The sequence below is a fragment of the Anopheles coustani genome, chromosome 3 (genome assembly GCF_943734705.1).
Source record: "Anopheles coustani chromosome 3, idAnoCousDA_361_x.2, whole genome shotgun sequence".
Classification (NCBI taxonomy): Eukaryota; Metazoa; Arthropoda; class Insecta; order Diptera; family Culicidae; genus Anopheles; species Anopheles coustani.
Genome location: NC_071288.1, coordinates 16,721,045 through 16,745,607, shown reverse-complemented (window position 1 = coordinate 16,745,607; position 24,563 = coordinate 16,721,045). Strand labels below are relative to the sequence as shown.

The window sequence follows — 24,563 nt, the reverse complement described above, 5'->3', positions numbered from 1 at the left end:
CGCTGCTGGGTGCGTTTGCTAGGATATGGTCCATCGACCCGGAGGATGTCCTGTCGAGGACAGATATGTCCTGCCGTGCTAACCTCTTTCACAAGATGTCGTGCTTGTAGTATCCTTTTTTCATAAGCCTTGTATACAGCTAAGGATAAACCCTCGGACAACGGGCTCAGTTCACCACAGGACAGATATGCTTCGAATTTGGGTAAGACTGCCTCAAAGAATCCCAACGAACCTCGACGTAAATGAAAGCCAATCGATTTCTAATGCATGAGATGACTAACGAGTCCCAGGCCGGTTGTATTCAGCCCAAAGTGGTCGGTGAAAATTCATGAGAAAGTAAATCAAACAGAACTCTATTCCGACCGTCAGATGATCATGGTTGTGCACCCGACGGAAACGGATGCCCATCGACGTCTGGCTCACCGAAGCTTGTTTTCTGTCCTCCATTGCATTGCCGAATTCCGGCCGTTTTATTGACAACCCAACGGAAAGGGCAGACAGTACACTCAACATCCACCCAGACGCTGGGGTGAAAACTTCCCTCCGGAAGCTGTGATTAATTAACCGGCACTGAGTGCTTACGCTTCTCCGGCCTTCGAATCCATGACTAATTGATAATTAATGAGCCATTGGTGATGATTGCAGCCACACCGATGGAACGCTGCCCTCCTTCCCAACCGGAAGGCGTGTCCCGGATAGTGTTGCCGGCTTTTTTGAGACTCGACTGACATCACCGTTTTTCCTCTGTTTTTTATCGATCAATTTGTGACATTCCACCGACTCGATTGCACGGGAGTTCGTCAGCGATGACACAAATTTACCCGCGTGCTTCCGGAACGTTATCCTATCAGGAAAGCGATGGAATTTTCTCCCACCCCTCCACCGGCAGTCGTCCACAATGCTAATGGGGACCTCACGTTTCCAGTGCTCTCATCTTTAATTTAATTTATTCATTTAATTTCACGTTGTTTCAATTTTATCAACACCCCATCCCGTTCGTTTTGGAGCAATGTAACGGGGGCGGAAAAACCACACCAGTGAAATTGTATCGGATTTTATCAATCAAAATTATGCACCTTCGTGATTTACGGTATTTAAAGCGATTCCGTCAAACCCACTTTATGGTTTACTGTAGCATAAATGCGGTTGAAAAACCGCTTCCCATTTGCTCATCAGCATTTATTCAGTTCAAACGGGGATGTCGATGTGAGTGGGTCTAGCGGAAATTGTGGCTCATGTCGTGTGGTGAAGGAAATTGACGTATTTTTGCTCGAAAAATCAGGAGCAATGATTGGAAAGGAAACCCCACCGACACACAACACATTAAATATGGAGATTGCTTATTGATCATTTGCACAGCAACTGAACAAAGGGGAGCTAAAAATACCAATCCCTTGTGAAACAGTCACCAAAAAAGGCTTTCTTTTATCTTGCCCCGGTTTCAACACCATCGCAAACGCCGTTTGCAACGCTTTCGAAGGCAGTGAAACCGAAATTCAAATCAAAGAACACGCCACCCCTTACGGTCATCAATCACCTCGGGCTGATGTTATGTTGGGCAGAATTAGTTTTTCAAAAATGTTCCGCATTCTCATGTGTGCGGTGGAAGATTGGAAAAGGGGGGAGACGAAGCAAAAACGAACATGAACTACAAGAGCCTTGATAAAATCAGCCATTTTGTGCTACGACAAATAACCAATGATGTTGACTGATGAACAGATTTGGCTTACGGTTTATTGAGGCAAACCCTTAACAAAATTCGTTACTCACCACAAGGACCTCGGTTGATACCAATTATCTCACAACCTTTACCATGCAATGGAGTCGAGCTTGCCGGAGTTCAAACGAAAACATTTGAAAGTTTTTACAAAAAGAGCCCTACTCCAGTTTCCTTGTGCAGGAAGATGGCGTTAAACCAAAAAAAAAAACCCTTGACACCCCAAACCTTGTGACCATGTGTTAAATGAGTTGCACCATCACCATTCCACCGGTTCGGTTCCGGTAGTACAGTTCCGCCAGTAGGTCGTTCAACGGCCTAGACAACGCTCGGCAGGACGATCGTACTTTGAACCACACTTTGAACTAGTTTCTGACCTCAAGAGGTGCGCAGCTCAAGAAGGTGAAGGAATAGACCGAGAGGAATCGTTGGCCGTTCCTTCTGAACCACTTAGCCATAGTTTAGTTTTCTACCATTTTTAATACACCTTTGGCCTTCCTCCGAAACCGAAACCTCCCCCCCCTGGTGTGAGTTGTCCCCAAGGCGGCCGTTCTCTTTACCCACCATGATCGATCGAGTAAAGTGGTTTCGTACGACCGTTTGCCTGCAGACATAAGAAAATTTGCTCCTTCTCTCGCTCTCTCTCCCTCCCTCTGTTTTGCTTGGTCCCACCCATGTCTTCCATCTAACCTTCGATTGATTGAGTTTAGATTTCGCGGTTTCGGATTTCGATTCGGACGCTCGCTCGAGACACATTTGGGCTGTGTATGGAGTGACCACCCGAAATTCCACGCCGGTGAACCATTCGACTCCGGTTGGTCTCCGAATTAAAAACAGCCGCCAGCCTCCGGGCAATGGCCCGGAAAGCGCCAACTCGTGTATCACTTTAAATCATTAATTTAATGACAGCACGACGGACCGACGGTCTGGTCGAAATGAAATTCGCAAATACTCCCAACGGTTAGGTTTGAAAATAATAAGATGTGAAGTACGGTAGGTAAAGAAAAGAAAAGTTTGCGAAAAAAAATAAACCATCACCGTCTTCCGTCCGAACGGATGCTCTCTCGGTCGGGTGGAAAATTTGCCAAATTTCTCCCAGATTGCACCATCTGCAGATCCGGCTGATTGCAAACTTTGACCATTCGACAATCGATCCTCTCACCGGAAGCCGTCGGTGATTGTGTGTAGCGACTGCTTTTTAATATTCGAGTCTCTTTTCCTGCGTCATTGATCGTAGCCTTGCAAAGAAAAAACTTATCACTTTCACTTGCACACCCCGAGCAGCGCTTTGCGGAGTTCACTTACGATCGGATCTACGATACGAAGTGATTCCAGCCTCCAGGGGACAGAGGGAAGTCAGCCACGGTGTTCGGGAAAGTGATTTATGATTCCAGGTTCTTTTTTTTTCTCGGAAAGGCAAGAAATCTTCTCCGTTAGAGAAAACCGGGCAGGAACTAACAGCCCTAACCAAACTTTTTAATTCGTTAGTGGATTTTGCACAACCTACTGCGAATCACCGGGTGAATTAATTTAAACATTGTTCATTACGTGCTGCTTTAACTGTTTTCTTCTTGTGCACAACGGATCATAATTTGCAAAACCAACTGGGCGGCAATTGCAAATTGCATCGAGGGAGCGCGCAAAGTTATGAAATTAAAAGCAAAAAGGATTTTGCACTTGCTTTCTCGTTGGCGAAAACTTTTTAACGAACATCTTTCCTTTAATTCCCCTTTTTTCCCTGTTGAGAAAGGCCGACTGGAATTAAAAGAAAAACGCAAATAGAATGAACCAAGTTTTGCAACACTACAAATTGATCAAATAAAGATTGTTCCCAACGGTCCGGCCCTCGCCTTTGGTGCTGGGTAACTTTGTGCCGCTCTTGTTACTATTTATGAGTTTTGAAATTATATCAACACCGCTTACGCTGCAGAATGGAAAACGTTGCCCCAGGACGTTGCTGGTTGGAAAAAAACTGCCTTCATTGGTCGAAGCAAAGGGAACTCAGGAGGAGCAAGGAATGAGCGCCGTCGGTGTTAAAAGAAAAGTTACCTTCGCGCCAACCATTAAAGGATGAAAAGTTTTTCCTGGTCTAAGGGGAGTAACTGTGGTTCCTTGCAGAAGAAGAAGAAGCTGAAAAAAACACAACACACGCACCATAACACTCGCCCGTTTCCGGTAAGTCCTCCTCCACCACGCTGATTCCATTACCCACGGAGACCACAATGTTGATGAAGCTGCTAGCGGTTGTCCACACGGTTTTGTGGTTTTAAGTTTCCCCTCCGGGCTGGCGTTAGGAAGAAGTGAACAAACTTTGCCGTAAAGTCGGTTTGGGTCCTTCGAGCCAACCAGCATTCAGTTTCCATACTTTTGTTTTTGCTACCCAAGAAAACCTCATCACTCGGAGGCGGCGAAAAGGCAACCGCGTCGCCTTCAGACCCAACACCCAAGGTGACAGAAACGATCAAATGTCTTGCGGTGGACCTTAGACAACCCGAGCGCAATTTATTGCTCCTTAGATCCTTGTATAAAAAGGGAGAATCTTGGATACAAAAAGATCAATAACGAAGACACCAAATTGAAGATCGACATGGATTCCTGTTTTAACTAAAGTTTCGTAAGAAAGAGACGAAGCTCGGATAGAAAATGATTGAAATCAAAGTGCATAGGATAGAAAAGAGGTGGAACAGCAATTGCTATAAATTCTGCGTCTTTCGTTCGCAGATCGTAGTGATCACTCGACTGTACACATGTTCCGGACAATTTAGTTCCCTTTCAAGCAATTTTTAGTCGTTACTTATCATTATTCATTCTTATTTTGTAACTGTCCTAGTCTTTTCACACTATCTCCGTGGGTTGGTAGAAGAAAACAACGGTTGCAGAATTTTCCCCGCCATTTTTTCTTCCTTCAAACACGCCACAGTTCCGTTGTCTCATCAAAGCTATTTATGGCAATTTGCGCTTCTCATCTGCGTGCAAAAACTTACCTCAGACACATGATGAGCTCCTCGGGCGACCATCGCCGCACAAACCGCCCCATGCAACAGGAAGCTCACGCAAGCAAATGGAGATGCTGCGGGAGGAATGTCGGCGACGGCGGGGCCCACTTCCGGATCCGTTCTAGTGGAGCCACTAACGGATCATCACCAGCAACCCGGTTCTACTTTCGATGCGGGCGATAGACAACGGGAGAGAGGGAGAAAAAAACGGTCCACTAACGGGGCGCCACACAGCAGATATCTTCATTAAATCGCCCGACGACGACGCCGCCGAACGAACGGTTTATTTTGATTTCTTTTCCTTTCTTTTTGCCATGTAATAAATTCCACTCCACTCTTCGACACACGTTCGCGGTGTTTTGTTCCTAGCGTTTTTGTGTATGTGTGTGTGTGTGTGTGTGTGTTGGCCCTTAATCGCGTCTGGTTCTATCTGCTTCCTCCCAGTTTTCACCATGTCGCCACATCTTCTTCCTTTTGCTCTTGCTTCTTTCACACCCCGAAGTTCACCCGCTTTTCCAATGGAAATCAGCACAACACCACTATCTTCAGTTCCGCCGGTAGACGGCGTCATCATGCGTGTACCCAGTAACACACTCACAGATACCCACTGCATCTTCTCGATCATCCTCCCCCTCCCCGCACTTCACCAGACCGGAGCAGCTCGTACGGCTCGGGCGGAAATTGGTTCGAAAACTAATTTGCATCAGAATTCCGAGCCCGAGGAACTACTTTACCATCGAACGGTATATTGAACCACGTACCACGTTTCACTGCCGGATTGGAGCTGACCGGGTGGGAAGCGGAGAAGGAGGAGGAGGAGGAGGAGGCTCGGCTTAAGGTCAACCCAAGCAGGATCAGACACACGGTAGCCGACAGGGTGAGCGGAACGCGAAACGGAAAATTGCCACCAAAACCGACGCGCGGGAAACGTTCAATATCCGGCCTACCGGCCGTTCGTGCGGAATGCCAAATTAGAAACGTGGGTTTTATTTTGGCGCCAGCCCCGTATGTGTATGTCAACACACTGCTAAACAAAGCGAAAGAATGCACGTTTCAAAAATTAAAACACGTGCTCGCGTGCTTTCGCTCCTACGGCCGCAAAAAAAGGCCGACACAACGTCGTAGGACACTCTAGATTGTAGGTTGGACAAAAGTGAAACTAACGCTCACGCCCCTACTAATTGCAAGTTCCACTTTGATGTGACGCATTGCCACTAAGTGTGTAAAGTGACAGTTGGTGGCGCTTTTCCTTTTCCGATCCCTTCCCCCCGGAGCGAACCTAACCGGATCTGAAGTCAGTGCACCGGCTCGGAAACCGTTTGCATCCGACGATCAGTCGCTAAACGCTAGCACGACCGTTGGCCGTTCGATTGGCTGGCAGCTCTTAAGCCTCTTAGTCGCTTTCACCTACTCTCGCGTGTTGGTGCGATGTCGAAGGATCGGGTGTAACACACGCCGTACACGTACTACGGACTTGTCGGAGCCGCGCCACGAAGCACACGATGCCTGCAACTATCACGGGCCACGGTTGAAGGTAAACTAAATCCGTGTTGCACCGCTTGGTGGAACGTACCTAGTACCACTCGGCCATCGAACGGCAACTTTCTATCCCAACGAACCAACGTGCTACTGAGCAAGAGAGCGAGCTTTGTTTGATGGGGATGCAAGCTCGCAGAGATGCTCCACGAAAGCTTCACCGCGCGCGAGAGAACGTACCGAAAGCACAAAAACTCTTCGAAGATGCAATCACCGCATGCTGCGTTGATGAAATGAAAACAGAGAGCAAATAACAATCGAAGCACGTGAGGAAGAGGTTCGTGAGAGGACACGTTTCTTAAAACTCGCGAGAGAACACGTGGGGAGCTTACGGATATCATCTCCGAAACCACGGGGGAGACCTGTTGGACCACATGGGGGGACACAAGAAGAAACGAGACGGCATACATGCACCAGAAGTAGCTTCAGGCCGCGTGTGTTTCGAGATAGCTGTCGGATGGCCTACACGATAACGAGCATCGAGGTAAGAAACTGGAGTTGGCTACAGGCGGGCACGGAAAAAAGCAATAGTTAATAAGCAAAATTTAAAACGAAGAGCAAAATTAACGAGAACCATTAATCTTTTTAAAACACAAAGTTGTTCAATTTTATTTATAAAACTATCCGACAAAACTAAAACATTTACTTGAATGATAAGACAAAAAGCGGTTTCACTAGCAAAAATAAAGGTATTTAAATCTGAGGACCTTTGAATCATTCTTTATAAAAACGATAAAGCTTAAAAATGATATGAAAAACACATTGAATTCATTCCCAAACCCAAGAAACATTAATCATCACAAGTAACTGAAGACCACTGAACGGGCAAATTCCTAATCACTACTGAACCGATTGCAAATTGGGAATGTACACTCCAAGCTAAAGCAAAGACAAGTTCGCTCACTCAACTCAGAGCAGGTTAACCGCCACGAAACCGTCACAGAATGTTTACCACCCCGGGCACAACATGCCCGGCATGTGTGCCACACGGAACCACGGGCACCGCGGAGAGCTGCTGGAAAATGAAAAACTTTTCGCCGAAACTAGTACCGACCTGAATCTCCGACTCATTGCTGCCGATAGAGATTTTGGTGTTCGAGAAGTCAAACTCTTGTGTTGATGTTTGCTAACACGCGAAACGCGCCTTGAGCCATTTGTTTTGCTTTTTCGGGAAGCTCGTTGACTTTGCCAAAGTTTGCCGTATGCGACAAGATTCCCGCCGAGGGTGCGGCTTTTCTCCTTTGGATTTTGGATGGTGCCGGTTGAGACGGCCGCAAAACACGAAGATCAATGTCGTACCGTTAGCCAAAAGCACTCCTCTACCAATGGCCTCATTCAGTGCGCAACCGAAGCTATCGGTTTGATTTCGACTCCTCGAATGTGCTTCTCCAAAAATCCAAGCATCGACGGGAAAGAAGTGAAAATCCGCTAAAGCAAACAAGCTGTTGAGGCTGGCGTCTGGAACTGAGAGGTGCTTTCTCGACCGGGGCATGGGGATAGGAATGTTTGGCAGTGACGTGATAATTGATGCATGTACGTTTTGATGTTTTCGTTTTTCGCCGCCGAATATCACTCGAGAACGGTGATGCGTCCCTCGATCCCGGCGATTACCGGAGTCATCTTCCGCACGTACCCCTCGAGGACGGCAATGTCCACCGGACCCACTTTGAGATTGGTGGCATGTTGGGGAATCATCGTGTATCCGCTTCCACCGTTCCTTATGTATGTTCCGGTGGCTACACGATAAACACGTGTCGGTTCCAGTGGTTCGTACTTTGGCGTCTTACACACAAGGCAGCGTAGTGCCACCGACACCACACGACTTCCTTCCGAACGTCGAAGGTCGTACACCACTCGCATACCGGACACCTGCATCATATCGGATGTTCCATACCGGGAGGCACTGTGCTCCAAGACTTCCAACAGATGGCGTCCTTCCAGATCGAAGCTATCAACTGTGTCCTCAAAAGGAACGGCTGTCGCAAGATCGTCGTACGTCAAATGACCATCACGCAACGAAGTCCTCATTCCACCGCCGGTGTTGAACGTAATGGCCACGTCCGTCCACTGATCCGGCTTCGGGGCCTTCTGGAACTCCGTGGCAAAGTAATCGATGTACCCGTCCGTGATGAAGTTCCCAAAGTTACACTCACCATGAGAACACTCCGCCTTGGACAAGGTTACGGCGGATGTCCCGACCGGTCGGTTTGCTTGAACATCGACCTGTTCCCGCCATGGTGCCAGCTCGTCTCGTACGACCGCATCAAGTGGAACCGACTCATCGAGGAACTCCGGATTGCCCTCCCAATCGCGGATGTTTCCTTCCCCATCAAAGTACAGAGTGATCCGACCGACATATTTAGCGTACGATGCTGCCTGCACGATGAGAGTGCGATGACCAGTGGGGTGTTCCACCACTACCGGATAGCTGTCCTCCGCTTGATCCGGGAACGTCTCGGTGGACCCATTGTATAGGAAGGTATGTGAATGACCACCGACCACGATATCCACCTCGGGCAGCTCGCGGGCGATTTTACGATCAATCTCTAGACCGCAGTGCGACAGAACGATAATGTGGGTAACTCCTGATTTCACCAAACTCTCGATCTCCGTCCGCAGATGCTCCACCTCGTCGAGGAACCGCAACTTCTCCGTCATTCCCATCGTATTTGTCAGATGATGGATGACTCCAACGATGCCGATCTTTCGTCCGCCGCGTTCCAAGACTATACTTTTCCGGTACTTCCCTTGCAGAGTAGGTTCCTCCGTATCGTCGATATTCGCCACCACCACCGGGCTCTCGATCACATCGAGAAAGGGCACTAGACCACCGATTCCATGCTCAAACTCGTGGTTCCCGAGGGTCATTACATCTGCCGGTAGCATGTTCAAGAAGTGCGCCGTTACGTTCCATCGGAGCAGCGAGTACCAGAGCGTACCCTGGAAGTTATCACCCGCGTTCAGATATATGGGGTTCCGGTCGGCGTACTCCTGCCGGAGAGATTTCACACGGGACACAACTCTGGCGTACCCTCCGATGCACCGTTCACCCTCGTCCGGTTTGCAGCGCGTCGAGTAGAAGTTTGTCTCCTCAAACCGGGCATGGAAATCGTTCAGGTGGATCAGTGTGAGCGGAAACAGATCGTTTTGTTTCGCAATCAGTACTCCCGAGTGGCCAATGGCAGATCTGACCGACGACGTGCACGCCAAAAGCAACACACAGACGTTCACCGAAAACCGCCATAGAGTCATCGTGCTAAGTGGATCCAAACAGTGTGACTGGCGAGCACGGTTCCCCTACTGCACCGCAATCAAGCTACGACCAAGTCGTGAGTTTCACCTTCACAACGACCACAGCAATATACTGTTACGTCACGAAAGGCGTTCTTGATAAGAAAATCTGCCGCGATCAGCACTGTCACGGATTACACCGAAGCGTGATGTCGACGTGAATCGTTTGTGGCGTCTTTGAAAGAGATGTAAAATGACGGTTCTCTGGGATGGCAGCAACACGCAGTCTCGAGGTACGATGTTCGGAATTCAACTGGCCGACGGTAGACCGGACTGATTCGCTTTTTAACCAACGACTGTCATCCTTCATTGGCCAGTTTATTATTCATCGTAAGATAAGCAAACCGACAAAAACACACTTACTGTCTGTTGACTTTGTCGTCGGATGGCGAAGAAGATGACGAATTGACACTAACCGAACCGAGATGGTTCTTTTGATAACGCTGTATTTTCAATCAAATGGTTTAATGAGCAACAACAATGATCGAACCAAAACGGTTCGTGTTTGAAAACTGTTGTAAAAGTTATTTTGGTCAGTTTATTACTTTTAATATGGGTCTAACACCTCAAGTTTGAAAAGGTACAGTTAGTGTGTTTATTTTTTCATGTATTCTTCATGAAGGCGTGGTCCCGAAAACATCATTCCTTTACTACCGCGTTCACACAAACCGAGGAATGCGTGTAAATCGATATGGATCGATTTTTGGACGGGTTTGATGTATCGAAAAATTACACATGATTTATGCAAATTGCAAATAAGACCCTCCCCGATCGAATTCCATGGAGAAGATAAAATTAACTAATGATTTCTTCGCACGTCATGGAGTTTTAGCAAATTGAAGGGAGTCAAATCCATTACGCTTATATATTATTCCCATCTTATCGGCACACATTAATCACATGCCGTTATCAGTACTGGCACAAACGATCGTTCTCAGATATGGAATTAATTTATTGTGATCACGCAGATATCACACACAGCTAACAGCACAGGTTAGATGATTGTCGGAATTACATTGAGAAGTTATTTTTACCTTTTCCAAATTATAGTCACATTGAACATTTTAATCCCCAAATACCATAAAATTTCATTTTACAATAACTAAAGAAAGAATTGTTGCTGATGAAAGAACCAAATACGCCAAAATAAAGCCTACTACGATGGCAAACAAACCATCACAGATCAGTAAGCCATTGCCAGCGTTGGTGATTGCCCGAAGCCAAAAGGATGCACAACACTGTTGCCCAATCTCCCCAATCGAAAAGAGAGAGGAGGAATCTAGGGCAAAACGGTTCCCTGATTATCGTAGCGTTGCGTCGTTATAACTCTTTCTTATCAACAACAACCGGTCTCGTGTGCCAGTGTTCGTCCACACTCGACCCGAACAAGATGTGGACCGAGTCGGCGCGTGTACTTTGTGGCGTTCTTTTGACGCTGTGTTTGACAGCTCCTCCCGGAACGGAGGCGGCCAGCATCGATCCGCAAGGTGTCGTCATCAGTAAACCTCAGAAGGAACAGAAAGACAACAATTCGCTCTACCCACTGACGGTGATTCATTTGAACGATCTGCACGCACGATATGAGGAGGTGAACACGGTTTCAACCCGGTGCAAACCGGATGAAGGTGACCGGTGCATCGGAGGGTACGCGAGGGTGGTGGCACGCGTTAGGGCCCTCCAGCAGGAGTACGCCGACCGGAACCCTATATATTTGAACGCGGGCGATAGCTTCCAGGGCACGATCTGGTACACACTGTTGCGATGGAACGTGACGGCGTACTTCTTGAACCTGCTACCAGCCGACGCAATGACCCTCGGGAACCACGAGTTTGACCATGGCGTCGAGGGTCTCGTCCCATTCCTCGAAGGGATTACGAGTCCTATGGTGGTGGCGAACATTGACGACGCGGAAGAACCAACGCTGCAGGGCAAGTTCCAGAAAAGTGTGATCCTAGAGCGAGGTGGAAGGAAGATCGGCATAGTGGGAGTGATACACCACGCCACGGATACACTCAGCATGACGGACCGGGTGCGATTTTTGGACGAAGTCGACGCCGTCAACCGGGAAGCAGCTGCCTTGAAGCAGTCCGGTGTGGATATCATCGTAGTCCTTTCGCACTGTGGCATCACGATCGATCGGAAGTTGGCCCGTGAATGTCCGGATGTGGATGTGGTGGTCGGTGGACACTCCCATACGCTTCTGCACGAAGGACCGGTCACCGATTGGCCGGATAGTCCGGAGGATAGCTATCCCGTGGTTGTGGAGCAGGTGTCTAGTGGCCGGAAGGTGTTGGTCGTGCAGGCCGGCTCGTTTAGCAAGTACGTTGGCCACCTGGTGATGTACTTTGACGACGCCGGGGAGATCGTTAGCTGGGAGGGAAACACCGAGTACCTAGACGAACCGTACCCCAAGGACGATGAAATCGAGCGGGAACTTGTGCCTTGGCGTGCGCAGGTAGATTACCTGGCCGTGCGCCCAGTTGGCGTTTCGTTGGTATTCCTCGCGAAGGAAGGATGCCGAACGGGAGAATGTAACTTTGGAAGTTTCGTTGCGGACGCCTTCGTGGACTACTATGTCGGCCGGGATGTGGCCGAATCGGAGTGGACGTACGCTGCAATCGGTATTACCAACGATGGAGGATTGCGGACGTCACTCAACGCCGGTACACTCACGTACGAGGACCTCGTCACGGCCATCCCTTACGAGAACACCGTCGACACGTTCGACCTGCGTGGCGAGCACCTTCTGGAGGCCCTTGAGTACAGCGCGAGTCGTTACGGAACCGCCGATGTGCTACAGTTCTCAGGCCTCCAAGTGGTGTTCAACCGGACGAAACCCGCCTTCCAGCGGGTTCAGAGTGTGCAAGTGCGCTGTCGAGTCTGCCGAGTGCCACGATACGAACCGCTGCAGCCAAGCGCCGTATACCGAATTGCGATTGCCGCCTGGATTGGCAGCGGTGGCAACGGGTACGAGATGTTCGGTCAGCACCGGTCAAACGTGCGCGTTGGACCGCTGGATATTGACGTGTTCGAGAGGTACGTGCAGAGGATGTCACCGATCATGCAAGGTACCGATGGGCGTATGAAGTTTGTCACGTGATTTCAAGCGCACTCGAGAATGGTTTTGTACGTCTTCATGACATTGAAAGACTCCTTCTTTAACAAAATAAATGTTTACTTCATGACAAACGAAAAAGTGTTTACAACCAAACAGCAATAGCATTTGATTGATATTTAAAATTATTAAGGATCGTTACAGGGACATTCCCGATGACATTTAATTTCACAACTCAAACTCTTTAAGAATATTTAGAGGATGTTGATCATTCTATAAAGTAAATCAGACAGGAGACAAGACAGGAGTAAAAACTAGTAAACTAGTTTCAGTTTACCCTTGGGAAACTTGGCCATTGAGAAATATTCGCTACTTTTTTGTTATTTCTGTTTTCATTACCACAAAACCAAGCTAAGCTGCCTTTTTTAATAAATTTATCACTGAACTGCTCATTTTTCATTCACTATAAAGAGCAATTTCATTATCTAAAGTGCATCCATTAACACAGAAAGTGGAAAAGTTCAACACGGACATTGCAGATGTAATGCAACGCCACTTTCCTGCGGCACTTTAGACGACATAAACGATAGTGAAAAACGTGATTCAAAACCAGGGAAAACATCAAGTCCCATTTTTCTGCACAGTGTATCTCCCCACACACACCCGGTAAAAACTGCAAGTGTCAACTAGCTGATGAGAGCGCGTTAATTTGCATCAATTTACACCGCGCTGTGCCCTTATAAGCAACCTATGTGGCAATGCTTTGCAAGCTCATTTTCATTGCGTAGCTTTTTTTTTAAAAAAAGGGACAATATTTAACAAAGAAGCAATGAAAAAGCATCCCTCGTTGAGGGAGCCCATGTTGAAAAGCACCTGCATCTCGTTGCATCGTCGTGGTTGACCTCAAAAAACCCGGCCGGCTACTCGGTGGCACTAATGACGAAGGCAAATAGCGATGTGCTATTTATGAAATCTAACTATCCCGAGGGAAAAGAATGGCGTTGGTTGCAAGGGCGCGAGCATCTGTTTCTATGGTTGCCGGGGGAAAGCTAGTTAAGCACGGGAGCTTAGCTTTGGAACCTGAGATCGTTGTTCAGGAAGCCGGTCTTTATCACTGTAAGCTTACCGACATGGACGCTCGTCCCAGAGGAAGGTCAAAGCAAAATGCAGAGTGTTGTACCCTGAACTCTAAGGAAAACTTAGTTTAAAACTTATCTCTGTTTAAACACTGAATCCTTTGTTCAAGCACGAATTAATTACTTAGGTTGCTTAATGATCCTTGTGTCTCAAATTAAATACCTTTCAGTTTAATTCGTTTAAAAAGGAGTAAACCAGTATGAACCCTTGCCATGGGCACATATCGAATAATTAAATTAAAAGACATTCCGCCAATTAAGAACCATCTTTCCCCAGAATCCGAAGAATCTTTTTTATTTTGTGCTCGAACACGAATAAAACCCATACCAACAAGATTGGAAAAGTTAGACCATTCCCAACCCCCTCCTTTTATGAGAATTTATCCCAAGTGCATTGGTGACATTAATTTCTACATTCATTTTTTACGAAACTCCACCCAACCCCGTCGTGATAAAATACGTGTTATATGCAGTAGCGACACGGGTGCGAGGAATTTACAGCAAAAGTTTACGAACATGTGCCCAGCATAAGTGGTAAAAAAGGGAACTAAAACAAACAGTCCGTAACGCCGGCTGCATCACTCCAACTGAACAAACATCGGAACCTTGTACTGAAAAATGTCCTTTCGCTTGTGTAAATGTCCCTCGTCGCCTGCTTCGCTATGGCGCTTCCTCATTTCCGACAATGAATGTTTGTGGATTTTACCCTGCGGTATGTTACATGCAGCGGAACCAGCTTGTTGTAAAGTCCAGAATTTAATTTCAGCTAACATTCAACCCACCTTGTGTCATACCTGACCCAGTTCGGTTCGGTCCAAATTAACAGAACCCAAGTGACCACAACCGGCTTTTCGGACAGCAGCAACTCCATGGAGTGGGTAACACACACACACACACACACACACACATCCTTCGTGACACTCGGTGCAATTCTGTGCCGTTTGCCATTCATATCGTTCCGTTCGAATCAGACCCATCAGGGCTTGATGAGGGGTGAAAGCGCATCAAGTCAAGTGTGTCCCGCGTCGACGAGTAATAGGTAAAAGTGGGATTAGAGGGAGGAGGGAGGACAATGTTTATGCAAACTCGACAAAGATAAACTTTATGTCACACCATCGGAACATCGTACCGTGGCATTGCGGCGTCGGTTGCAAATGCAATTCCGCGCACAGTGGGACATTAGTAGATGTTAGGTTGTCTAGGACACTCAAGTAGATTCAAAGTAGATGCTCTTAAGTAATTTTATAACCTTAGATCTGCTTTCCAAGAATTGTGTAAATTTGTCTACCAATTCCAAACAACTTTCTTGTTTAATTTTTTTTTCACCTATCTTCTTTGCTTTATAATAATGCAGCTTATAAACATCTTCCAAACCCAATAGTATTTAGTTTAGTAAAACTATTTGAAATGAAGCAATTACTACAAGTAATTAGAAATATATTCTGTCAAAATAAATAACTCATGCCCAACTGTGCGACCGTGCATGCAACCACCAGCAGTTTCCTTCCGAGCCACAATCATCCAAAGAACATTCGAGCACGATTGCCGATAGAAACAATGCATCGATCCAGGCATATTGTGCTCCAGTATCCTACCGAGAGTTTCCATTGCCGGATCGCATCCGTGGATGGAAATTTAAGAACCGTTTAACCAACCGGCAGTCATTTCGGCACATCGCGACACATACCTGCAATTCGCTTTGGTTTGTACAAAAATGTGACACCATTTCCGGAGAACAACGAAAAGAGATAGTAACCGAAATCGAACCGGAAAAAAACGATACCCCACCGAAAGTGGTTCACTTTCCAAAAATCGGATAAACTTCTCAAAATCGCTTTTAAATTTCGTTGCGAAAGTGAGAATATGCACTTCAAGCGAGGTGGTGAATATAAAAACAAAAGCTCCCCGATTAATTCGGAGCCAGGATTCGATCGCGTTCGAATTTCCGAACAATTTACGTGAATGGACCAAAAAAGCGGACAGTGACATTATTGATACAGTGGTGTTATCTTACCCTCAGGAACTCTATCGTGAAGAGATGGGCAAACAGGGAAAAACACATAAACCCGTTCTTATGATCTTTTAAGCAACTCAAACCGAAAGCGTACAACGATACTACGAAAAACAAAAATCAGTAAACACATTAATTCGCAATCCTGTTGGACCTTCGGATACGTTTAATTAAAAAAATCGACTTTGTTCAACGATCCGGATGCGATACGGATAATGTTTTCACCCTTCTTTTTTGACGGTAAACGGAATATTAAAAAAAAAAAAAATTGGGCGGATATAGGAAAAGGCCAGAACCCGGTACACTGATTGTGACGATGAAAACGGTGTTTGGGGTTTTTTAAAATGAGAATTCATAATTTTTCGATAACTGTTGAACGAAGTCACATTGGAAGGGAAGCCATTTGGAAGGATTAAATTCAATTTCATTCATTTCGCCCAAAATAATCTGTATCGTGATGTCTGTTGTGCAATTATTCGTCGAATATTCGCTTGGCTGCTGACTGTGTGTGTGTGTGTATGAATTTGCTAAAGTGCATTCCCAGCTTCCAACAATGCATCGAACGAAACAATCGCGGGAGAGAAAAACATTCAAAAGTGCATTTTAATCTCAGCGACGACCCTACGCAATCGGGTGTCATTTATGCTGCACTGCACGCATGTTGCCTTTGTACATTGCGTATGCCGTTGTTTTATCTGTTGATATGCACCACTTTTTAATTAACATCCAATGCCGCCGTCAACCTGGAAACGATACAAATTAACGCAATGCGCTACGTCCAAGGGGATTTAAAATTCAAATGGGGGAATAGCAGCGTACTTCCTAGAATTTTCGTGCAATTAAATTAACATCGTTTGGATTGATGAGGATCATACTTTTTTACCCACTGCACATTTAAATGGTTTTTCTCATACAGCTCAAGAAGGCTATTAATTAATTATATGGAAAGTTAAATTTAAAATTGGATCCATGCTGATGGGTTCGAGATTTATTTGGAACGTAATTTGAAACCGTTTTCCGCTGAAAAAAAAAGTTCGCCCCGTTCGTCGGAAAATCCAAACCATTAAAATTGAAACGAACCTTTAAGGGCAATGCCAACACACGGCTGAAAACATGAAAGCTTTGAATAAACATCAAACCGACCATCAGCCCATGCGAAGGCGGAGGCGGCGAATTTTATTCGATGCAAAATAAACAAATATCCTTCCATGTCCAACCCATTGGATAAAGCGCTGAACTGGAATTTAACTGTATCAAAACCTTTTTACTGGGAAGTTTTTGTTTTTGTGTTTTCTTTTTCCTGCTCATAAGCGGGTTATGAAGAGCCTTTAACATTTTCAACAGTGAATTTTGACCTTTACAAATGTTCTATCGACTGATACTTCCATACTTTTAGCTTAGGTTATGCTTTTTAGTTCATCATTGGGTGTTTGTTTCCACTCATATGGGATAGTTGTGTGGAACAAAAATTACGAAAAGAAAATCTGCTTTTATCAGCATGAAAACTCATACTCCAATTCCTCCGATAGAAATATCTACAGATCTAAACCCCGCTCAGATTCTGGCAATGCAACGATTATTGATCGAATGGGATAGAATTTCATGATGCTCCCATTTTCCTTTCTTTTTCCTCCCTAAGCCGCCATCAAAAATAAGCTATTACGGGTGCTTACAACCCAGGTTTTGGCTTCTATCCCGTTCCCCGCACAGCATATTTCCTTGCCTACCGCAAGGAAAATATGCTAACCGGAGCCGCAAGCAGATGGTACACAGGCGGCTACGGTCGGAATCCCGCCGGTCAAACCGCCGCAGGATTAAGCCGTTAGCCCGTTAGATTTCCATCCCCCGTCGCCCTCTCGTTAAACCCTTCTTGCCCTTGCACCACCTTGCAAGTCGCTTTTGGCCAACAACTCACGGCCCAAAGACCCGAACCCGAAGGTAACCGGGCGAAAAATTGGAAAGTGATGACTTTAAGGGCGGGTTGTGCCGGGTGACAAAATTGCAAATTAAACTTTAATGAAATTTCAATTTAGGACAATCGATTAGGCTCTGGACGGCGACCGGAGACGAGCCACGGCGAAGGATGAGGGTCAATCGAACGGGGCAAATAGTGGAATAAGAGACTTGGTGCTGGAAAAAGACTGGTAGAACGGAACGATTAAGATGACCACGCTAAGGCTTAGCCAACCGGTTAGAGGTTCGTTACCCCCTTCAAGGGTTATCTGTTTTTTAGACGATGTTCGGAGGAAGTTTTCAACCACAGTTCGACTAAAGTTCGTTTGTTTGGATCAAGTTTAAAAAGGTTAAAAACAGGGCTGGAATGAAACTCCACGTCTTATAACCCTCATAAGTGTATTCCAAACGAAAACATAACTGGATCAACAATAAGCAAACTTTGAAGAACACACAATTCAATACCTATCGAAAGGCGATTCCTCATAAAATCAGGGGTTTGTTTAATATATTTGTTAGTGTTAGCGGGATAAGAGAAACAAATAAAATCCCTCTAGCTTACCAACAGCTTGTTTGCGGTTTGGAACGTTTTCCTTCGTTTGTCTACCGGCGTCGGCTAACATAATGGGAAACCGGCAGGCTCCGGCATCCTAAAGCACACAGGATCGACTCCGTGCTTGTCTGCATTTTCCTCACTTGTCAGCCAACAAGTCACCTATCCTCGACTGCCGCTGCCTCGACTGGAAGGATTAATGTTACCTTCGTGACCAACCGATGGCGTTTGCTTTCTTTGTGCACGGGGGAGGTTGCTGTGATGTACGGGCGCCCCCCACGAAACACACAAACACACACCGTACACCAAGAAAGCTCGGGGAAATTATATCCTCCCGTATGTGTGAAGCACAGGATAACGGATCGTGTGAGCAAGAATGGTTGATTGATTGTCGATACATGCAAATAATTTCCTTCCGGCGGGCCGGAAACCCGGTGGCAAGTGGAAAGGCCGATGGAACAGCTAGGGCCTATGATTACGTGCCGATGATGATGCTGCTGTTTGCTTCCCAATCGTAGGGTTAGCAGGTAGGAAGCAGTTTCGGGTGATTTTGGGATACCGCAGCGAGTGGGTGGGTGGGTGGCTCACTGGGAAAATGTGTACGTACAAACTTCTTCTCCCACGTAGGGAAGGATGTGCCACGACGTTGGGCAAACAAAAGTGGGCTCGCAAAATTTCCACAAACAGGAATAAAAGACGCTATCGAACGAGAATGTTTTCCGATGGCCTTTTCCTCTTCGATTCGATTGGCCCACGATATTTCCCTACGTTTTACCGACCAATCGAATGGAACGAAAAACAAGGATCATTATTGAGCTTTCGATGGGCTTGGGCTTTTGGGTGGGATTACCACAAATTGCACCATTCGGTCGATGATATGGATGATCAAAAACGGGAAAATCGCACCCAGGTTGGATTATTGGATCACCGGTTCGAATATTTGCCAACCTTTGTTAATAAAGATGTTTGACAGAAATGGCTTAAGGCATTTTTCTTCAAGTTTTATGGTGTAAATAAAATTCTTAATTGATCAGGATCAATAGAAAATCGTTTAACATCAAAGTATACAAATTTCGAGTAACAGGTGCATTAATAAGTGAACATGGCACCGGTTTTTCCTGTTCATAAGCATCGGTTTCCCCTGGCGGGTTCCGAGAAGGGTGAGTATTTAAAAAAAAAAACGACCATCTTATTATGCTTTTCTAATTAGTCTATGATTTATAAAACCAACCAATCCAAAACTGAGCTTAACTAATCACCATTAATTAAAACTTTTCACAGAACCGCGGGACAAAGTGGTAAGAGTGTCGTTCTCGGAAAACCTTCGTGAATATTGCCTCAATACCACCATCCATGGGCTGAAGTACATTGGAACGGTTTCAATGACGGTATGGGAACGGTAAGATAAGCTCTTTATTAAACAAACCGATGGTTATCCTTTCATTCGAAGGAACAAAAAATATGTGTTTGCATGCAAACCAATGTTATCCATGGCTTCATAAGTTAAGACCCTTCATCGTCGACCACAAGCAGAAGCCACGATATCTGTTTGTTTCCACTTAATTAGCCCCGATAAGTGTACGATAGTTAGCATGGGATAACAAAACCCAAACTGATTTAATTAGAGCCGATTAGGAAGTCGGAATACGGAATGCTATGAACACCGCCGGAACACCTACAAACTAACCGGTGCTAATCGCTACGTTTCCAGGGCGTACTTCTTCCTCACCTTCCTCATCGTGACCGTCTGCTCCATCTACTTCATCTCGAACGTCTACATCAAGTGGCAATCGTCGCCCATTATCATCGGGCTCAATCCGATTGCGACGCACATCCGAAACATTCCCTTCCCCGCGGTTACCATCTGCAACATGAACCAGGTGCGACGGGAGGCGGCCGAGCGTATCGAGGCACACACGCTAGAACAGTCGGTCCTGCAGAGCATCTGCTCCATCGATGGAGACTTTAACGTCACTACGTACGAGGGCAAATGGTCCGTGGTGAAGAAGCTTCTGTTGAGTGTAAGTTCCGAGCGATGAAGCGGAGGGCTTGTTGGAGTATTATTAACTCGCACCCTACCTTTTTAGGCGACACAACCATGCTCCGGACTGCTGAAAGCATGCCGCTTCGCTAAGCATCCGGAAAAGTGTACCGAAATTTTCCAATCCGTCTTCACCGACGAAGGACTGTGCTGTACGTTTAATACGCTCGATTCGGAATACATGTTTCAGAAAGAAAATGCGCTCAACATTTTCCCGAAGGAAACGAGCGATGCCGTGGGACGTTTCCGACCCATTCTCTGGACGCCCGAGACCGGTTTCGTAAGCCATCCGACGAACAACAGCTTCCCGCGGGTCATTGCTGGAACGGGAGTTACGATGGGGCTCGCCATCGTGCTCGACGCGAATGTGAGCGACTATTACTGCTCGTCAACGTCCTCGACCGGGTTTAAGATCATTTTTCACAGCCCAACCGAGTCGCCGAAAATCACCGACTTTGCGCAGTACATTCCGGTGGGCTCGGAGAACCGCATTATCATCACGCCGAAAATCAACGACGCGGCGGAAACGATTCGTAAGGTGGCCCAATCGCAACGGCAATGTGTGTTCGCCAACGAGGCCAACCTGTCCTACTACAGTGTGTACTCGCGCAACAACTGCGAGTTGGAGTGTGAAGCGAAGCTGATCCTGGAAAACTGTGGCTGTGTCCTGTACTACCTGCCGAAACTGTACGAGGACACGAAGATCTGCAGCCGGGCGAATGCCCGCTGTTACGAGCAGATACGCAGCTCGATCGCATTTACGGCGAATACGAGTTTGTCGTGCACCTGTTTGCCCGGATGTTTTGAGGTGAGCTACGTGCCGGACGTGACAACGGCGGAATTGCAAGTCGGACAGTTTGAAATTCGTGAACCGATGCTGAGCGATGTGAAGGATGAGCAATACGCCAAGTAAGTGGGACAATTTGGAGCAAATCGATGGGAAGTTAAACTGACCGTTGGCTTTTTTCAATCGAAGGAAAAATCTTGCACTGGTATACATCTACGTTAAGGATACCTATTACCGTAGCTTTACCAAGGGAGAGCTCGTTGGATTTACAGATTTTCTATGTAAGGCCGCCCTATGCATTACATTATAAAAAAGCGCTGCTTGGTAATTTGGTTGTTTTTTTCAAATACTCACCGCAGCTAATGTTGGTGGACTTCTGGGACTGTTTCTGGGATTTTCCATCATCTCGCTGGTGGAGGTTATATACTTCCTAACGCTCCGGCCATACTGTACCCGAAAACGGCATCAGGCTAAACTGCAAGAACCCGGCAACGGCCTCAGACAAGATCCTCGGCGTGATTTGCTTTGGGTAGAACGAATCTGAATTTGTGCAAATCCTTCCCTGCTGATGGCCACACTTTGCCTTCTTTTCAGTTCGGTTCGAAACCTCATGGAACGACGGCGGTACAGTTCATTGGACGTTCGTTCGGGCAAGAGTACCAGGACCGGCTCCATCACCACCAATACCAGGCTGACGGACGCAGCGTAATGGTAACTGAGATTGCTGCCAAAATCAAACAAATTGTTCACTCTCGACTGCAACAGGCCGGTGGATGGTTGCGGAATACATTTCGGTCCAGGAGGAACCAGCTTGGCCGTGCCTTCGGTGCCCCCGGAGTACCAACGTATCCTTTCTACGAATGAATCTTTGCAACCGCTCATAGCTTAACGGAGAGGAGACTAGCGTACGTTGATTGTTGGTTGGTGGCAAGCTTTTGTGGTAGCAAGTTTTATTGTATTTGGCTTGTAAAGGCATCCCTTCAGCACCAGTTTTGAGCACGTTTTTCGTACCACTGTTCTAGTTGTTCCTTTCACCCTAACAATAGCAAGTCAGTTAACGATGAGAACTGTCCTATCACAGTAAAGTGTATGAATGTAGTAGAACGTTTGCACGTAAAGTGTCCTTGCAGTCGTTATAGACAATATAATATAACCAGTAAATTTAACATCCTTTTTTCAATTCGTATAGCCTCAAAGTTCATAGTGACAAAAATAGGACTCTGTCGCGACCTAAAGCTACCATTATTGACCGAACTGTCTATCTGTCGAGTGTTTGTTGTTTCCGTGTGCGTTTGTGTTTCCACATTTAACTAACTAACATACTGCTGTTTGCGCTAATATCGATTCGTGTTCGAGCACCGTAGGGAAAACGAACGAAACATCGTCATCACCAGAAGCACTATTATTTGACATACTTCCGATAGGTGTTATCCATCGCATAGTCAACCGCACGGTCGATCGGATGGATAATGAACGGAATTGCGAGTAGCCCGAGCATCGTTGGTCCCCACTTCGCAACAGGACCTTTAACTTTGTTCGCTTTCAAGGCGACCTTGGACAACCAGCAGATACTAAAACGGAAGAAAGGATTGTTTGAAAACTGATGTGCTTTAGATGTTTGAAAATATACTTACCGGTTGATGGTGAATCCAGGAATAATAACGGATGCAAACATTTGCCACAAAAGTGTGTCACCGGATGCAACGGCAGCTCCCCGTAGTCCACCTCCAAGGATTTCTGGTTTCTAGTAAGACGAGAAACGAAAGAGCTATAATAATTCAATAAAGCTTGACTGAAAGAAATATTCACACTTACGTCATATTGCTTCTTCGACTTATCAGCCGTATCCGCGAGAACGTACGTTATCGCAACAGCGTAGCTGGCGTGTACGAAAACCTTCTTGATCACGGGACGGAAGGCTTCACCGATCTCGTTCGTATATCCTGTATTCCCAGTTCCCCCGAATAGTGATGTAATCCAATCGATTCTTGCAAACAAAGTCCGTCGATCGAAAAATACCTACCTAGGTAGCGCACCGGAGTGTCCCGGTAGAGGTCCTTTTCGGTAATTGACATCGTATTGGCACACCGTATTGTCACCGTTCGCTAGGGGCACAGGAAAAACAAAACACCAGCAAGATTGCCACTCGATTCCTCTTATCACCTAGGCGATAATCAATGCACTCCTCACTTGACTTGTTACGCTTCCGATGGGATGCGATAGTGAAGTGTTTTGTTTACATAACATTGAATTCGCTTCGCACGTGATAGAAATGCCGCTAGATTCTTTTTAGCAAGGAAAATCTCAGCTGGCGCATGCATGCTGCATGACGTGCTATCCGTCAAGAAGATATCAGCACAGTTTGTGCAGGGTTGTATCAATTCAATTTTCAAAACAATCGTTCAAAGTTTTCGCGGAAACCTGAGCGCAGAACATTTGTCATTGATTGTATTTCTTAAATAAATCATAGAAACATTTCAGAAGAATATGTACCTTTGTGTAGCTGTTTTTAAAATGCATTTTGTATCGAAATACATCGGAATCTTTTGAAGTCTTGCTGGCAACCCTGTTCACTGTTTATTTTACGTTTGTTTTCAGCATGCAGTACACGTATGTCTATGCCTAGACAATATCTACCGACGCTAATCCTACGTCAGCTACATTGTCTCACAACAGACAAACTGACAGCAGCTCTCCTCAACAAGGGACCCTTCGATCCGATCGTTTCGATCCAATCATCAGCGAATGTGTTCGTGAACGGGCAATGTTTTGCACAGGCGCCTACACCTCTACCAACGCGACCACTTGTGCCAGCTAAAACTACTTCTGTTCGCTCTTGTTGGTGCGTTGAATGATGGAAATGACGCGTTTGTTCACTGTCTGCTTTTAGTTCACAACCGAACCGAAGTGATCTGGCCGTTTTTCGTACACCGTGGTGCGTGTCGCGAGACAAAACGACGTGAAAATTCGTCGAAACTGCATCGAAGTGCATCGGTTCCGTGCGTGAAAAGCGAGCTCGTTTGCTTCGTGTGGGCGTCCGTGGTGTGTTTTTCTCATCGACGACCATCGACCGTCGCCATCGTCGCCGTCGTCGTCGTGATTGATTGCGTAAAGCACCCCACAGTGTGTAAGCGAGTTTCTCCCGTCTTTTCCGTGCAGTTTTCAGGCGAAGAATCTCCAAGGAAGGCCATCCGTCGATTTCTTTTCACCGTCGCACACACGCCCTGATCGTGCCGTCTCACTCATAAGCTGTGATGGTGCAAAGTCAAAAGTTCGATGCAATGCCTTGCGTGTTTTTTCCTACCGCGTCATTAATCTCCCCGCGAGCAGCTGTGTTGTGGAAAAACTTGTGGCTGTGTCGGAGAAAGAACGAACAGCACTTTTCCTTTGTCGCGTAATCGTAATTCACGGGAACTGGATGCATCTTTTGGTTCGAATTTGAAATTAGTCTTATGCAAATGCAGCAACGAATTGAACCTGGTCTTGT

General features: G+C 46.4%; 4 protein-coding genes across 4 annotated transcripts; 2 read left to right on the top strand and 2 right to left on the bottom strand.

The window, feature by feature from the left end:
- Positions 1 to 7,818: 7,818 nt before the first annotated feature.
- LOC131271968 (apyrase-like) lies at positions 7,819 to 9,501 on the bottom strand. The gene has a single exon (XM_058273568.1). The coding sequence runs from the start codon at positions 9,499 to 9,501 to the stop codon at positions 7,819 to 7,821; it is 1,683 nt and encodes a 560-aa protein (XP_058129551.1).
- A 1,429-nt stretch (positions 9,502 to 10,930) lies between these two features.
- Positions 10,931 to 12,730, top strand: LOC131271957 (apyrase-like). The gene has a single exon (XM_058273556.1). It carries the CDS (start codon positions 10,931 to 10,933, stop codon positions 12,638 to 12,640), a length of 1,710 nt encoding a protein of 569 aa, XP_058129539.1. The 3' UTR covers positions 12,641 to 12,730.
- A 6,620-nt stretch (positions 12,731 to 19,350) lies between these two features.
- On the top strand, positions 19,351 to 21,940 carry LOC131271948 (pickpocket protein 28). Its single transcript, XM_058273545.1, has 7 exons — positions 19,351 to 19,408; positions 19,530 to 19,647; positions 19,960 to 20,269; positions 20,336 to 21,198; positions 21,266 to 21,357; positions 21,436 to 21,605; positions 21,671 to 21,940. Exons 1-7 carry the CDS (start codon positions 19,351 to 19,353, stop codon positions 21,938 to 21,940), a joined length of 1,881 nt encoding a protein of 626 aa, XP_058129528.1.
- A 62-nt stretch (positions 21,941 to 22,002) lies between these two features.
- LOC131258469 (mitochondrial fission process protein 1) lies at positions 22,003 to 23,392 on the bottom strand. The gene is made up of 4 exons (XM_058259795.1): positions 23,100 to 23,392; positions 22,892 to 23,019; positions 22,711 to 22,820; positions 22,003 to 22,647 (listed from the first exon to the last, which is right to left on the bottom strand). The coding sequence occupies exons 1-4, from the start codon at positions 23,149 to 23,151 to the stop codon at positions 22,479 to 22,481; spliced, it is 459 nt and encodes a 152-aa protein (XP_058115778.1). The 5' UTR covers positions 23,152 to 23,392; the 3' UTR covers positions 22,003 to 22,478.
- Positions 23,393 to 24,563: the final 1,171 nt, after the last annotated feature.

Coding starts and splice junctions, on each gene's coding strand:
- LOC131271957 (XM_058273556.1), top strand. CDS start 10,931: ATGTGGACCGAGTCGGCGCGTGTACTTTGTGGCGTTCTTTTGACGCTG.
- LOC131271948 (XM_058273545.1), top strand. CDS start 19,351: ATGGCACCGGTTTTTCCTGTTCATAAGCATCGGTTTCCCCTGGCGGGT. Junction 21,199..21,265: donor AAGGATGAGCAATACGCCAA/GTAAGTGGGACA, acceptor TTTCAATCGAAG/GAAAAATCTTGCACTGGTAT. Junction 21,606..21,670: donor CTCGGCGTGATTTGCTTTGG/GTAGAACGAATC, acceptor CCTTCTTTTCAG/TTCGGTTCGAAACCTCATGG.
- LOC131271968 (XM_058273568.1), bottom strand. CDS start 9,501: ATGACTCTATGGCGGTTTTCGGTGAACGTCTGTGTGTTGCTTTTGGCG.
- LOC131258469 (XM_058259795.1), bottom strand. CDS start 23,151: ATGTCAATTACCGAAAAGGACCTCTACCGGGACACTCCGGTGCGCTAC. Junction 23,020..23,099: donor CACTCCGGTGCGCTACCTAG/GTAGGTATTTTT, acceptor CTGGGAATACAG/GATATACGAACGAGATCGGT. Junction 22,648..22,710: donor CCTGGATTCACCATCAACCG/GTAAGTATATTT, acceptor CTTCCGTTTTAG/TATCTGCTGGTTGTCCAAGG.